This window comes from Ammospiza nelsoni, chromosome 13, assembly GCF_027579445.1.
Source record: "Ammospiza nelsoni isolate bAmmNel1 chromosome 13, bAmmNel1.pri, whole genome shotgun sequence".
Lineage (NCBI taxonomy): Eukaryota > Metazoa > Chordata > Aves > Passeriformes > Passerellidae > Ammospiza > Ammospiza nelsoni.
This window is the reverse complement of record NC_080645.1, coordinates 9,904,908-9,920,613: the sequence shown is the minus strand read 5'-3', so window position 1 is coordinate 9,920,613 and position 15,706 is coordinate 9,904,908. Positions and strand designations below refer to the sequence as shown.

The 15,706-nt window shown below is 38.5% G+C and overlaps 1 protein-coding gene across 1 annotated transcript in view; it reads right to left on the bottom strand.

Annotated features, from left to right (window-relative positions):
• Positions 1-938: 938 nt before the first annotated feature.
• ADCY7 (adenylate cyclase 7) overlaps positions 939-15,706 on the bottom strand; it is a 55,517-nt gene continuing 40,749 nt past the window's right edge. Inside the window, exons 16-29 of the mRNA XM_059481552.1 lie at positions 15,244-15,316; positions 14,349-14,446; positions 13,624-13,708; positions 11,961-12,098; positions 10,748-10,810; positions 10,029-10,067; positions 8,594-8,751; positions 7,370-7,451; positions 6,649-6,804; positions 5,888-6,034; positions 5,341-5,448; positions 4,474-4,588; positions 3,857-3,981; positions 939-3,739 (exon numbers count right to left, since the gene is read on the bottom strand). Of these exons, the coding sequence (XP_059337535.1) occupies positions 3,593-3,739; positions 3,857-3,981; positions 4,474-4,588; positions 5,341-5,448; positions 5,888-6,034; positions 6,649-6,804; positions 7,370-7,451; positions 8,594-8,751; positions 10,029-10,067; positions 10,748-10,810; positions 11,961-12,098; positions 13,624-13,708; positions 14,349-14,446; positions 15,244-15,316 (1,534 nt within the window). The 3' untranslated portion in view covers positions 939-3,592. The remainder of the gene's footprint in view (positions 3,740-3,856; positions 3,982-4,473; positions 4,589-5,340; positions 5,449-5,887; positions 6,035-6,648; positions 6,805-7,369; positions 7,452-8,593; positions 8,752-10,028; positions 10,068-10,747; positions 10,811-11,960; positions 12,099-13,623; positions 13,709-14,348; positions 14,447-15,243; positions 15,317-15,706) is intronic.

Below are 15,706 nucleotides of genomic sequence, written 5' to 3'. Positions count from 1 at the left end.
AGGCCTGTTTATCAGAAAGCCTCTCACAGCCCTGTTCACCAAAGGTGCAGAGCAGCAGCCCAGCTCTCAGGCACAGAGCTCCAGCATTGCCTGGGTACAGGTGCAGCCAGTGGCACACCCAAGTAGGCTTTCCCTGTGCTCCCCATTGCTCTCACACCATCACACAGTGCTGCACACATGGCTTCCACCATAGGTGTCCTTAATTTTAAATGTTGCTTTTTTTAATCCCTGATTCCAGTATAACCCTGGAGTCAAGAGGAATGAGCTGTAGGATTCCAGCCATTGCTGATGTGTGCAGTGGCAGGGAACTGAACTAAGAGGTAACTTACATTATTGAGTATTGTGAATTCCACCCTTTCCCCTCGGTCTTCTGGCCAACATCATCCTTGCTTCCTTCCTCCCTTCCTTCCTCTCTGAAAACGCTGCAGGAAGATTTGTTTTTAAACTTTCACAATTACTAAAATATATTGCAAAATTGTTAACTGTCAGCCTGGGTTTTTCTCCAGTAGTTTCAATTGTCCCAGAAGACTTAATAGTCACCACTGGAGTTTTTTCAGTTCTAGGTAATAGCAGCTGAATTATTACCCCAGGAAATGAATTCTTCTATTACCATTTAAATCATTTTCATGCTACAAAAGGATGACAAGATTCAGGGCAAATGTGCCAGCCAAATCCTTACTGGCTCCTTCCCTAGCATCTCATTGCCCATCACTCACCTTTTAGATGGTGCAGGAGGTGGCTGCCAGTGACAGAAGTATTTCTCATCAGCTGTTGAGCACGTGGATGTCACTCTAAGCATTTTCTACTGGCAACATTTTTTAGAAAGATAAATACTGAGTTTAGTTTATCAGCAAAAACATTTCCATTAAGTGTGCAGCACTATAAAAAACATACCTCCTTTTCATGGGTATCTCCATCAAAATAATTGCAAAACCAGACATATTTCAATAAGCTTTTTATTTCATAGTAAAAACAAAAGTTTGTTCTTTAAACCAGATTCCTAGTTCCAGATGTTATTAGCTCTTCAAATTAGATACAGTGCCATTTTTTCCACTCATGAAAAAAAAATAATGCTGCAAGGAAGATTTTTCCACCAAGATTGTTTCTTCAATGTTAAGTTTCACAGTTCAATCTCAGGACTGCTGAAAACAATTATTTCAATACAGTTGCTTGTTAAGTTGAACTTTTTCTGTGGTTGAATATAGCTCTCATATTATACAGTTACAATTCTGGTGAGAAATTAGTCATCCTCTTTTTCATTACACACAGTTTCTAACTTCCCCAAGAAGGTTGTGCACAGCACACCAAGTGAGCATTCTTTTTAAACCTGCAACCAAACCCAACTCCTTCCCCTTTGGAAGCTGCAGCTCTTCCTGCCACTTCTGCAAATGAGGTTGGGCTGAAGTTTCACCCAAATAAGTTACCAGCCTTCCAGGCAACATCGTGTAAACAAAAGCATTTCCAAATGCTGTTACAGACAGCAAATGTTCTTTCATAGTTAACTTACATCTACAGTCTACTAGGTCTGAGAACAGGAACACTTCAGAGCCAGCTCTATTTATAAGCATAATGCACTTTTCAAAATAGATACATGAGACAAATGGTCACTTGACCTGACATGACATCAAGGACTGCTGAAAGGAGCCTTTGACACATGCATGGTCCTGTAAAACAATAAATACCTCTAAAGAAATGCTTGCTAAACACCTGTAACTACAAATATACAACATACAAGAGTAGTAAAAGCTGTTTGAGGGTTTATTCAGCTACAACACTGACTTGCACTAACACAACAGTCAGTATGTCACTTCTTTCTTCAGCAGAGCCCATGCCTGAACTCACAACCTCAAATTCAGGTTTTCTTACATGCTGTTTTCTGTTGGAGACCTACTACACACATAGATTTGATCTACAAAACTGACAAAGACTACACATATGATTTTTAATCCACCGCTGGACAATATTTAGGTTTGTTCCTGTCTTGAAATATAGTCCCTTCCTCTTCTAAAGAAATGACACAGTAATTAGAAAGCAGCAGTGAAGCACAGGACTGCTGAAACACTTGTCCAGGATGGGTTGGTGCTAAACCCAGAAGCATTAGGAAGTGCTGTTTGTAGAGGAGGAAGGCTCAACCAGGCAGGTGTTGTACTCCCCAATCACTGTGCTGTCCAGCCCTAACCTGGTGTATGGGGAAAGGGGGAGCCCATCCTTGCTAAGGGACATAACTGGGCACAAGGTGTCAGCCTTACAAACTCCTTTCATCTCCACCAACAGCAAACGGATTTGGAGATTGCAGTAAGTAAAAAATGCCAATGTAGAAATTAGCAAAGGACACTAACAGTTTAAAAACCTTACAAACTAAACTAATTTACACCATGTCCACAGTGATCTTATGAATGCTCTACTCATATTTCCAGTACTGGGGCTCTGCTGAAACATTTCATTATGAACACATTTTTTCCATACATCCTTTTGTAACCTTCAAAACCAGTTTATGAAAAAAACTACACTGCCTTTGAAAGGCGTAGAAACTAGCCAGTGGCTGGTCAAATCACAGAAATAAGAACAGAAAAAAAAGCAAACCCCACCACAGATACAGTTCTGTTTATACAGTACCTGCTACTGTTTCTAACACTATTTTAGTAATTCTGTTCTTCAGCTTCCCAGCAATTCAGAACAGGTTTTTTTTTCTTCCCTAAGTGCCCTCAAGAACACAGCATAGGATCAGAATTCCTGCTGGGATCAGCAACCCCAGCTGCTGTCAGAGCCTGATCCCTGTGCTCCTCACCATCAGCTGTACTTTTTGAAATTTAAAGTAAAAAATTAAAGATTTACCATGACAGAACAAAATGCACATACAGACAGACACTAATTACAGAGAAATACATTATATCACATGTTCTTCTTTGTAAACACACTGAACTAGATTAAAGTTATTTCTGATCAGCTCTTGGTCATGAAAACATTTGCATAACACAAGGTACTGCTGTGGAGGAGGCAGGGTGGTGAAGTGGCCCCACACTGTACAATTCAGGTTTTTTTCCCAAAAGCTCAGCACAGTTATCATGTGACACACTTGAGTTTCTTTGCATTCCTCTTCCCATTACTCAGCTGTCTTGTGCTGTGCAGTGTGTTCAGCATTAAAAGCAGGACAGCAGTGCCCTCAGTATCAGCACACACATCAGGACAAACACAATACTGGAAGCAGGTGTGTGTCAAGCAGGCAATGGAATGTTTTAACACAGGAATGAGTTCTACAGTGCATCTGCACCGGTTGTCACTGGTGCTGTTAAGACTCCCAGTGCAGGTAAGGAAAGCAACTAACTGAAAATGCTTCATGGCAATTCCAGGTAAATCCTCAAATTACTTCAGGAAAAAGTAGTCTTTTTCAGACTGATGGTTGTGTATCTTCTAGGAACTTCTCAGAATTCTTCTTTATTAAAAAAAAAATTCTCTCATCTTGAGATGTAGAAGAGATAGGAACAATATATACATGTTTTTAGAATAAAGTCCTTCACATAAGGAGGGAAATTCTACGTCTTCACAGAAGGGAGGCAGATCTAAGTCTATTTTGATTAACTTCATTGTAGCCTCAGTTCAGTCCCATGCCTTGGAATTTGGCTGTCTCAGTGCAAACAAAGTAAGTCCTCAGTTCTCCCTTGCCTTTGACATTAATGAGTCCCCTACATTCACATGAGTATCCCAGCTCCTGTAGTATTTTGCTTGTTTCTTCAGTGACCTTTGTGTGAAAAGAATTAGAAACTCTTGTGAAATTATTCTGATTATTCACATTAAAACAAAATTCCACAACCAATTAGAAATAATGCCTTGGAAATTGCAAGGCTCATAGTTTTACCTGGATCTTGCCAAGCTCCCCTGTGGTCTCCATTCTGCTGGCAACATTAACAGTGTTGCCCCAAATGTCATACTGAGGCTTCCGGGCACCAATCACACCAGCAATCACAGGGCCATGATTGATCCCTGCAGAAACACAGGCAGGTGTCATTACTGAGCTAGAAAGGGATGTGATTGTGTTAGCTGTAGCTTCAGGGGAAAAAAACATCCCAAAGCTTAACTCTGCAACACCTTTCTAGCAATCAGTATTAGCGCTGTTAAATATAAGTATTCATACTGAGGTTCAGGAGGTCCAGGGCACAAAGCAAAATTCTGCTCTTCTACTTTTAATATACAGAAATGAGCATTGTAATGTCCATACTGTCTTTAGTCAACAGCCACTAACAGGGTACTTCACTCTTCATCTGTATCTTTCATTTCCTCCAAAGTCATCCAGCTGCACTCTTCCTGCTGCTCCCTCCAGTGATGAGAAAAAGCCCATCCATGGAGGAGCTTGGCCTGTCTGAACAGCTGACCAGACAATATTGCTTTGGCTATTCAGCACTTGGACCTACCTCATCCTGCCATTTCTCCCTTGTCTGAGCTGTGCAGTTGACATTCCCCACAAACAGAACTCACCCACACGGAGACGGAAGTTGTTGAAGGAATGTCGGTTGATGCCATCCAGTTTGCTCATCAGGGCAATCCCATACTCCACCATAATCCCAATGTGAGCGTGCTGCCTTTCCCTATCCTGTGCAAGTCATGACACAGATTAATTAGAACCAAATTGCAACATGAAAGGCTGTGTCAGGCTGCTACTCCAAAGCAGTACTAGAGTGACTGGAGTGTTTATAAGGATGAGATCACTCATCCTTGTCAATGCAGAATTTCAAAACTCCATTAAATACAGTTGGGATGTCTATGAGGCAACAAGCCTGATATGATTAAATTTTCTAACAAATTATTTTCTGTCCTTTAGGGTTTCACCTTTAATTTTACATATTTTGGGTATATTATTATATGCATCTTAATGTCATACACAAACCTGCTATACTGAAAATGAGCCAGAGAAATTGGTATTAATTCTTCTGGGTAACAGACCTAATGTGGCACTTGAGGATTCTCTTTCTGTGCCAGTTCTCAGGTATCACAAAAAGCTACTGTCCAGCTCTGAGATGGCCTTTTCTTTGGCTCCCACTCTTTGACTCCCTTATTATTAGAGCCCTTCTCTTATGCATCTAGGAATGTTAAACTACTGGAATCAAAGATGAAAGATGTAAAAGGTATGCTGGGATTACAGACTGAAAACCTTAATTCAGAAATAAAATGGAACTAGGAGATAAATAGTGAATTCAACAGGAGACAATATAATTTTGTCACCTTTTTTCACATTTCACAAAGTGACTGTTCATGATTTACTTTTTCACAGCATGTTACATTTTGTTACTTTGAACACACCTTTGCACCCACAGAATTCTGAAGGCAGATTCAGAGCCAACATACCTGGTTGTTCTCCTGGCCTGGTGTAACACTGAGACCAGCTGCTGCCATGTAAGTACTTCCAATTGTTTTTATTTTTTCAACACCACTAAATTTAGGTTTTAACAAGAGCTGTTGGAATGGAAAGAAAACAAATACTTGAGACTTTAATACCTCATTTCAGTGTAGTATTTAACCAGAAATCTTATACTGTCTACCATAAGCATTAAACATCTCTAGCAATACTATCACTCACATGAAGATTAGATAAAATACTGAGGATTAGTTTCACAGTTTTGCTCTATCCACTCACAGGAGAAATGAAGGCACTGAAGTACTGAAATAAAGTCCCTAAAGTCAGGACTCTCAAACCATACTTCTAATAGATTTCATGATGTACTTGAAAATCCCAACCAGATGAGAAAATATCTTTCAAGGTTGCAAGGCTGAAGTCAGAACATTAGTACAGCATAAAAATGGTTTTTCCCCCTCTAATGCTCACAGATCTAGTGAAACATTCATTTTGCACTAAATATGTAATCCAGTGCTTTTATGACAGAAGCTTAATTACCTCATCAAAATCAGCAATGATTTCATTTAACAGCCTCAAGCATTCCAAGCCTTCTTTGTTGACATCACATTCAGTGTAAAACACCTTAAAATCTGGTACTGATGCAAACATGACACAGACACAGTCATAGGATTGATGGTACCAGTCCTAAAGGAAAGCAATAAACCCACAGATTGTCAGCAGCCACATTCCCCCACAGGTACTCACACTCACGATAATTGTTTGTAACCAGTAATCAAATTACAGCTTTCCTGTGAAGTCAACAACATCTCTTATTCTATCAGAAACATTAACAAAGTGGATTTGCCTAAGGAAAAGCTAAGATTCCTTAAAGATACCTTAAACATTTTCATCTACTTGGACACTGTCACTCTTCTGAGACACAGCATTGTTCTCTCTGATGACATGCTGGCAGAATGATATTTCTTAAAAAAAATCATTATCAATGAACTTTTCTCTGGGAGACACTATATGCTCCTCAACTCATATCTCTAAAAACTATGGCCTATCCTCTCTGGTAAAGTACAGTCTTTGGAAAGCAGTAAATCTCATTTAAATATTTGCCAAACTTAAACTGTGTCCTGAAGCTGAACTACTAATTCTGAGAACAGATTTCAGGGACTGATACTAGAAGGTCTTAGAATACAAACAAGAGGCAAAGATTGCAGAGGTTTACAGTCTGTGCTCTTTTTCACATCATGTGTACTATATATCACAGAAACCCAATTTGCTGTCCCTCACATAGGGGAGGCTCAACACACCTCATTTCGTTTTTCTCCAATGAAATATGCAGCAACATGTGCTGGAAGAACATTTTCCAGCAAAAGCCTGTTAACATTCTCCATAGTTTCAAATTGTTCATGTTCCTTTTTAAACTTATTCTTCCACAGACAATCCAGTCGACAGTAATAGTCAATCTGCAAAGAGATCAAATATGATAAATTAAATCCATAAAATAACACACTGAAAAATACAAGGCAATTTTCTGAAGAAGTGTAGTAGCAATAGTTTATTGAAGGCCTTTTGAGTCTATATAGTTATGAAAAATGTGCTTTGAGAGCAAAGGTCAGAAAAATATGAAGCAGCCACTAAGACCAAATGTCATTTGATACCATCAGGTGTATTTACCAAAATGACACTTTAGTAATATAATTATTTTTATCTTGAATTGCTATGTTGATTTAGAATGAATACTGGTATATAAATACAGATAGATCAAAACTGGAAGAACCAGGAAGTTCTCACAACTGTGATGCAAACATGGTTGAAAACTAGAAAAATGTTCCCATCTTTCCACAGAAAAAATTCTTTCATTACCAAAACCTAATTACAAGTGCGTTATCTGCACGACCAGAATACTAAAAAAAGACAAAAAATATATACTTATTAAAAGTACAATTTCAAGGAACAACACTTTTGCATTTTATTTAAATCAACTTGCTGCAAGTAAAGGAACTACAGGATTGTATTTTAAATACATACCTGTTTTGCAAGTAAAACTAGGGTTATGTAAAACAGAACCAGATATAAGTTAGTCATTATCCTTGGCTCTTTGATGAAAAACCTGAAAACAAGAAAGCAACACAAAGTCATCTGTATGCTTTGAGAAAACACTGGAGGGTTGGGGTGTGAGGTGAGGGAAGAGGGTGTCTGTCCACACTGGCACCACAGGGTCACTGTTCATTTGTGCCACTGGCTGGCTGGGGACAGGTCCTGTCCCAACACCCAGAAAGGATCAGCCAGTCCAACACATGGAATGATGCATGGCACATCACAGCACACTGGGTGTTGAAACCTTGCTCCAGTAGCTGTTGTGAGATGCTGAGTGAGATGCTCAAGTAATCAGGGCTTTATCTTAATGGAGCTATCTTAATTTCCACCAGACTGAGTTTCAGCTCCCACCCCACACTACCCTACAAAAACACCGCCAACAAAACCTTGAGGTAGTAAAAAAAAATTCTTATTTGTGGAAGGAAAGACAATAACAAATTAAAAACCTGAATTCCTAAGACAAAGACAGCAGTTAAATTATATAGGTATCTGAATCACCACTCATATTTCAAAGTAAGATCAGTCTTACCACATATATTACTTTTTACAAATGCAAATTGAATTATCATCATATGAATGATTAAGTTCACTCAAGCTTTTTTAAGGTGTGCTCACAGGTTACAGCCCCTGCAAAATAAAATTCTTCTAATCTTCAACTATGAGACTATGCAGAGGAATCTGAGAAAGAGTTCAAAACTAACAGTGAAGCCTTTGCATGTGATTTTTCTTCAGTATTTTCAGTTTCTGCAATTAGATCAGGTAAATTACTGTTACTATTCAAAGTACCTGTAAGAGTTCACCAACCTTGACTACCAAGCTTGAACCTCAGACTTTTAGCAAGGCTTTTCTTCACAACTTAAGATCAACCTTATTATGACATTAATATTCTACTCTCCAGTCCTTAATGTAATCCAAGGCTCCTAGGGATCTCAGAAGCCACATGACAGAATTTTTTCAGAGAACATACACTTTGTTTAAAAAGTATATGTAAAAAAAGGTGGCATGGTCTAATAGAATTTCCATGTTGTTAACTTTACAGAAAGGTTTGCAGTGTCGGGCTTACATGATTTTGATATTTCAATATTCCAGTAAGTGCACAAAAATCTAACACTTCCTTAAATGAAACATAAAAGGATGAGAAACTTTACAGTGCACCTGGTACTGTTGCCATAGTTGTCTTTGTGCTGAAGTGTATTGAAAATTATGAGGTAGACAGTCACAGCAATGGACAGGAGGAGAACTTTGAGTTCGAAGCTCATTTGAAGAAATACTGAGCAGGCAATGAACCCCAATATACAGCAGTAAGCATAATACTGCAAAAGAAGAATGTAAAGAGTCTTTGCATTATTCAGAACTTATGTCTAAGAAATCTTCAAACCACAGCAAATACTCTGAGTTCATGGGCACTGCAATTAAAAGCAAAGTAATTGCAATCACTTAAAGCTGTATTTTTAATGGCACTAAAAGGATGAACTTAATATTGATTTTAGTTTACTTTTATAATTTGTTATGGGTAAACAAAATATTTAAACAAAAACCAATCAACATAAGTAAGCAATGCCACATAAAACCTGAAGTGTTGAGAATTTCTCTCCTGAATTTTATTAATTCAAATAATTATTTATTTAAAGTTTGAGAATAATCTAAAGTAGGTTCGCAGTCCATAGAACCAGCAAGTCCAGCACTCTAACCCTATCCTGACTGCGCTTTCCCATGGTAACCTAGAGCAGATGCCCCATCCCCAGCCCCACACCAGTAACTCGTGGAGACCGTGGCTGGTTATCCAGCCTGAGACTCAGCTCCTCAGAAGAACTATGATTGATGCTAAGAAGCATTATCAAGCTGTGGCCACTGTCCCCATTATGGAATTGCTGAGCACTTTGCCAGGGGAATCCCAGCTCAGGCAGGGTGTCCAAGGTCAGCCTGCAGCTGGCAGCACCAAACATGGTACCAAGAGTACCAAGAGTGTGGTGCAGACAGGACTGCTGCCTGTAGCCACAGGCACAGGTGTCGGGTGCACAGCTGGCACACTTCAGGCTACAAGCAACTCCAAAATTGCCTCAGCTTCTGCTCCTCAATGCACAGTTTTCCCATCTGTAATAGCACAGGCCTACTACAGAACTGTGAGATTCTTGGCTAAATAATTAACATTTCTACTGAAGTGAATGAAACCAGAACAATTTATGAAGCAATTCCTAATCAGAGTCCATGTATCACACATTATACCAACTCTGTCATCCTAAGAGAGGTCTGTCAGCCACTTAAGCTCTTTCACTCTGCAAACACACTTTACTGGGACACTTGCAAGTACAGCTCTCATCTTTCAGACTCAAACATTATCATCACCCTGTTCTGCTGTTTTCTCCTTAAAGATTTAGACCTATTTCTCAGTTTGAAATTTCTAAAACCTGCAAAGAATACTTTACTTAGCACAACAACAGCAGCTGAATTATCTTGATTTCATGAACAATTTTTATGCTGTCAGATATCTAAAAAAGTTTCCTTTTACACAGCAATAGAACCTGCCATTTGTCAGTAATGTACACCACATTCAAAGATCAGGCCTAAGTAAGATGCTTTCACTACTTACAGTTTCCTCTATGCAGGAATGAGTTGAGTTTTCAAAAGCCTGATGTACAAACATGCAAGAACAAAAAATCACCAGGTGAGTGCAATGTGCTTTTCATTTGTGTAACTTATCATTTGTCATAAGCACCTGAATGAAAGGCTCCTCACACAGCTTGCTGCACATAATTCAAAAACATATCCATCATCTAAAGGGGTGGCCAGGTGACAAAGGGGCATCCCAAATATTTGGATGAACTCAAAATAGAACACCACTTCAGCATTAGAGATAAAAAAAGTGAAACTTCCTGAAAAAATACTTTTGTGTCACTAGTAAATGCTGGATTTACTCCTACAGAAATGCTGGAGAACACCTTTCAAATATGCTGAGAGACCAAATAAATCAAAACTTCAGTTTTATACATGAATACTCCAGACTTCTGAAAATCCCCAAAGGATGCACAAGAAAGCTACATATAAAAATACAAAATATCCCTTAAAACTGCCTTGTGCCATGAGCAAGTCTTCATGTTCAATAGTTAAAAAACCCCAAAACCCTATCTTTATAAATAAAAAGAAAAAATATAAAAATATTGCCATCCATCATGACATCCTACATGATGGGAGTTGGACTTGGATGATCCTTGTGGGTGCCTTCCAATTCAGGATGTTCTATGATTCTATACCTACCATCCAAGACTCATTTCATTTCAGTCCTAGAAATTAAGATGGTATTTTACTCACACAGTTGGTAGCATTGAGGTCATTTGATCCAGTAAAGTTGGCAGGTTTGTTCTTTTCAGTAGTCTTGATTTATTGAAGGGGAAGAAAAAAAAAAAACCACAAAGCAAAAGAAGTCAATAAAAACAGCATACAAACTAATTAGCAGGTAATCACTGATTTTTTTCCCTATATATTTTACAAAGAGTGTTGATCTGGTTGTCTTTTCACTACTATTGAATAAATGTTGAAATACAATTGCATCCCATGTAGTTGTGCTAAACATATATGCACACACAAGCTGCAAGAAGGTTAACATTTACTTATTTTCTAATTGGGGGTAAAGGTTTACATTATGGACATGTTAATTTAGCAGCTATCTGGCACAAACATGTGGTTTTGTCTCACCCCCCAGTTTCACAGCTGCTGTTCCTGTTTTCTTTCAGTCTGTCTCTGGTGGTGTTCACATGACACCACTGTGAGTCAATTCAAGGACCTGAGCCAGCAAAAAACACCCTATGAAAGAAAATTGAGCATTTTCTGCAGTATTGCTTTCAGAAGGAACTCCCCATGGAATCAGAAGAATGGCAAGGCAAAGGGACACATGGGATCAGGACACCAGTTCTGGTAGTTAACTATCAGTTAAGTGGAACGGTTAACACACAGAGCTTGTTTTAATTAAAAAAAAAAAACAAAAAACAGCACAGTTTTTCAAATGTACGTGCCCCGGGTGCAATATAATATTCAAACTAAATTTAAAAGACAGATGCCATTTCCACTTTACTCCAGCAGCACCTATCCCCAATGCCTTTGCTTTTAGAAGAGAGCCAAGCTGTATTCTTCCCTCCCTCACCCACATTACCACCAGTGAGTGCAAATACCACAGTGAACTGCTTAAAGTGCTGCCTGCCACTGCCAAACATCTCAAACCCCATTAAAACAGGAAAACATCTTAGTGAGGAGGGTTACAATCAAGAGCTGTTATAAGTACTGTCTTGAAAACCAGAAAAGTTTGTAGAACTGAAGTCTACCAAGTGTACTTCCAGTTCCACAAACTAGGAGCTTTTGGTTTTAATGCTTTTAATGGACATCATGCACTATCCCTGTGCAAATCAACTCATGTTGTAAGGCAGGCATTAGAAAAAGCAGCAAAAACTGGTACTTGATGAAAAGAAAGCAGGAAGTTACTGAAACTGTGGATTTTGCAATATGTTCATTAATTAATGTGATTACTTACCAAGTTAAAAATGGCTATAATCAGCAAGGCAGCTATAGTGATGACTGCTAGAGGCAGCCTAAGCAAAGGCATTGTTTCCACCTTTTCTGAGACAGCACACAGATGGTGCAGGGGAGGCCACTGATCTGAGCAGCACTTCTGTAAACACAATTAATTAGTTTCAGTAACAGATAACACTTTGATACAGGGAAAGAAATATTTCTAAATATAAAGTTGACCTTTTTTCTGCAGGAAAGTATCAAGAGCCTTCACTGGAATTCTAATTTACAATCTCCTCATTCTGAGTCAATTGCTAACACCTTTCCCTGGCTGAAAATAGAGACAATGCTTCCTTTCTTCAAAGGGGTTGGGTGCTAAAATTTTCTCAATTCATACTTTAAAAATACAGAATTATAATCTGTTTGAAAGTTATAGAGAAAAGTTAATAAAATGCAGTAAAAATGTTGTGGCTTTTTTTTTTTCCCGTTACAGAGCTATAATATTTGGAACTACATGTTCAGATGAATAAATTGAAACCAACTCTGGACAGTCCCCATTCTTGCCATCCTGCCAGCATTATTCTGTTATTTGACTACACCAAAACACTCCCAAGCATAAAACTCAAGTGTCATGCAACTGCAGTCCTGGAATTTTCTATTTTGTCCATGTGTTTCTACACATGTAGAAAAAACACATGAATGCATATACACACACCTCTCTCTCCCTCTACAGACATATATGCAAAAATTCATGTTTACACATGTAAAAATACCATACATACATAAAATCCACAAATCTGTCTAACCATACAATTAAATGAGTCATAAATCTTTATCCCATGTCCTGAGTGTAATTTTCTCTTATTTTTTTCTTTCCCCTTTACACAGCTTGACCATGGCTCTGTAAGAGACTCTTTCCCTCCCTGGAGAGCTCCATCCCCTCACTGGGTGCTGCAGTGCACTGCTGCTGCACGTCCCTGCTCTGGCACAGTGCAGGTTTGATGAGTGCAAGGAACATTGTAGAATCCCTTCTTCTAAAATCCCTTCCCTCTCCCCACATTGCCCCCAGGCACTTCTTGAACTGAGAAGGCCTTTTTTTCTTTTTTTTTTCACTCTGTATCATTGAACTCTCTGTCACTATGGGCTCTCTCTGTCACTATATATTTTTAAACAGTAATTGCATGTGTTTAATAATGCAAAGAAAAAGGAACTACAAGTGCAAAGTGTCCCAATTGATGTAATGGTGAATTTGGAATTCTAACAGCCATGAAATTGTTGCCAATAAATTATTCATATGTTTGCAATTTTCATTACACTTCATAAATTATTATGAAAACAGATCTGTTCCAACTTATTTCAATATTGTTTCCAGAATAGAGAATAACACTATTTACAACCAAAATTACTATTAATGACAAACATAGAAATACATTTTATAAAAGCAACCCCATGTCCTCCCTCCTACCCACCTATTCATGCACTCAAATAATTCTGAATTACTGGGAGAACTTTCAGACATGAAAATCTGTTTCAGGCAATGGAATCTTCTGGTAACCTGAGGTTCAAGGCTCCTGTAACTCCTATTGAAATTACTAAAATTTCATCAGCCTAAAAGACTGACCAAGTTGCTGAAATATATCCATCCCCCTTTGAAAACAGGAAGTGTTTTTTTAAAGTAAACTTACCAGACATTTCTCAGCAAAGCACACAAACAAAATAAGTGCAATGATGATGGCAACAACTCCAAAGGAAATTCCCAGTTCTGCAGTTCTAAACAGAAGAAGAGAGCACTAAAAAAACCAAGTTTAAATATGGTTTTTCTTCAAATAGCACTGAATAACAGTAACATCACACAGGTTACGGTTGCTCTGTTGCACAATCTCTGCTTTAAGAGATTCTGCTCTGATGGCCTGAGCCACTGCCCTGTGCATAAACCACATGGAAACTGCACTGCAACAGCCATGAAAAACAAAGGGGCCATACACTTCAGAATTACCCATCCTCTTCTTTCTTGGGCTGCAACTAGCAGCTCAAAGCTGCCTCCTTGTAACTCTACAGAAAAGAATCACTGAGCACAGTTCAAGCAGCGAAATCCCACTTTCCTACTGCTCAATGTCCTTACAGCCAACTGTTCTTATGAAATGATATTCCTTACTTAACTGACCTCCTCCCTGTGTGTACTAAGCACACAAAATATTAAAGAAATATTTCTATTTTATTTTCATACTAATATCTTGGCTCTTATGCCAACAACATGAATGTAATCCCTTATCATGGGGTAAATGAATGTATGTTTCTTAAATTTAACCCCTCAGGAACTCCAAAAAAGTTTTAAAAAGAACCTCCACATGCATTTCACTTTAGCTGTTAGTTAATTTTAATTTTAAATAATTAAAATAACAGCACTTACTTTGGCATGATAAGCATCTGGATCACAAATATACAGAGGAACACAAAACTGGCACACACAAAGTAACTCTTGAGTTTCAGAATAGGAATGGTGCGGTACTGAAACACAGAGAGCAAAGCATCAGGGCCCTTTCAGGGGTGTTTTTTCTTTATTTTATTACATTCTTGTGATGACACATGTATACAAGTTTATACTGCATTATTAAAAATACACTAAAACAGAACAAAAGACCATCACCAAAAAAAACCCAATCACTTGAACATTGTTCAAGAAAAACAGTCCAGGCCAAAGGATAATTTCTACATTTCCAACCTAGAGGGAAATCCAGGCAGTATGTAAAACAGCTCTCCATAGATTCCCATGGTCAAAATCCTTATCAGGAAAGGACATACACAGAAGTAAACTAAAGTGTATGTACAGACCCACACCAGTAACTACATCCACAGCACAGTAAATTTAACAGCAGTTATTCAAACAGAAAAACTACACTGCACCTAAAAAATAGCAGTATTATATCTGCAATGGAACAGACGCAGCAAACAAAGTGTTTTCATTATGGATAAAGAAATCTTTTTTTTTCCTTTCCTTTAAATCTCATTACTTTTGAGGGAAGTCATTTATTTAAGAAAATTATCAAACTCCCACTAACTCCCTTATGGCAAGAATTTGACCACAGATTAGAGACAATCTTATTTAAGCTCAGAATTTTCATTCTCAAGGAAGAATGACCAGTTCAAACACTCCTGAAATCTGCTTTCCATTAGTTACCAGAAACCTCTTAGGATGTGCAGTCACCTCCAGAATCCAGTTTCAGAATGAAACATTTCAAACATATTTTTATGCTGCTCTGAAGGGCAAACCAAAGACCAGAAAGGATTATTTTGTTCTTACCAACCTCTTTTTCAAGACCAGGTTCTGCAAAGATCAGTGAGAATCCACAGAAGTCATCTGACCTGCCACACCAGGGACTGCAGCCAGAGAGAGACAGGGGTGGGTCAGCAGGAGCACACAGGGCCAAGGAGAGGACACAGAATCATCCTGCACCTCAGACCCACAGCCACTCCCAACACACGTCTGATGCTTCTGCAAGGTCTTATGTTTCATAGCAGAACAGAGCAGTAAAAACATAACATTTTTACTCATCTGACAGGCAGATCCACAACACCCACAGACAGCAACATCTGCCTAAGCTACATGAAAAATGTAGCTCCAAACCTTCCTGAAGGCTGAAGAATAGCCAAGTGTAAGAGCAGATGTTAGAGAGGGCTCACAGCTTCTAAAAACTTGCCCTAAATAATATCAGACTCTAATTAGGAATATCTGAGGTATAGCCTTCCTAGAATTTAGATGGAAGGAAG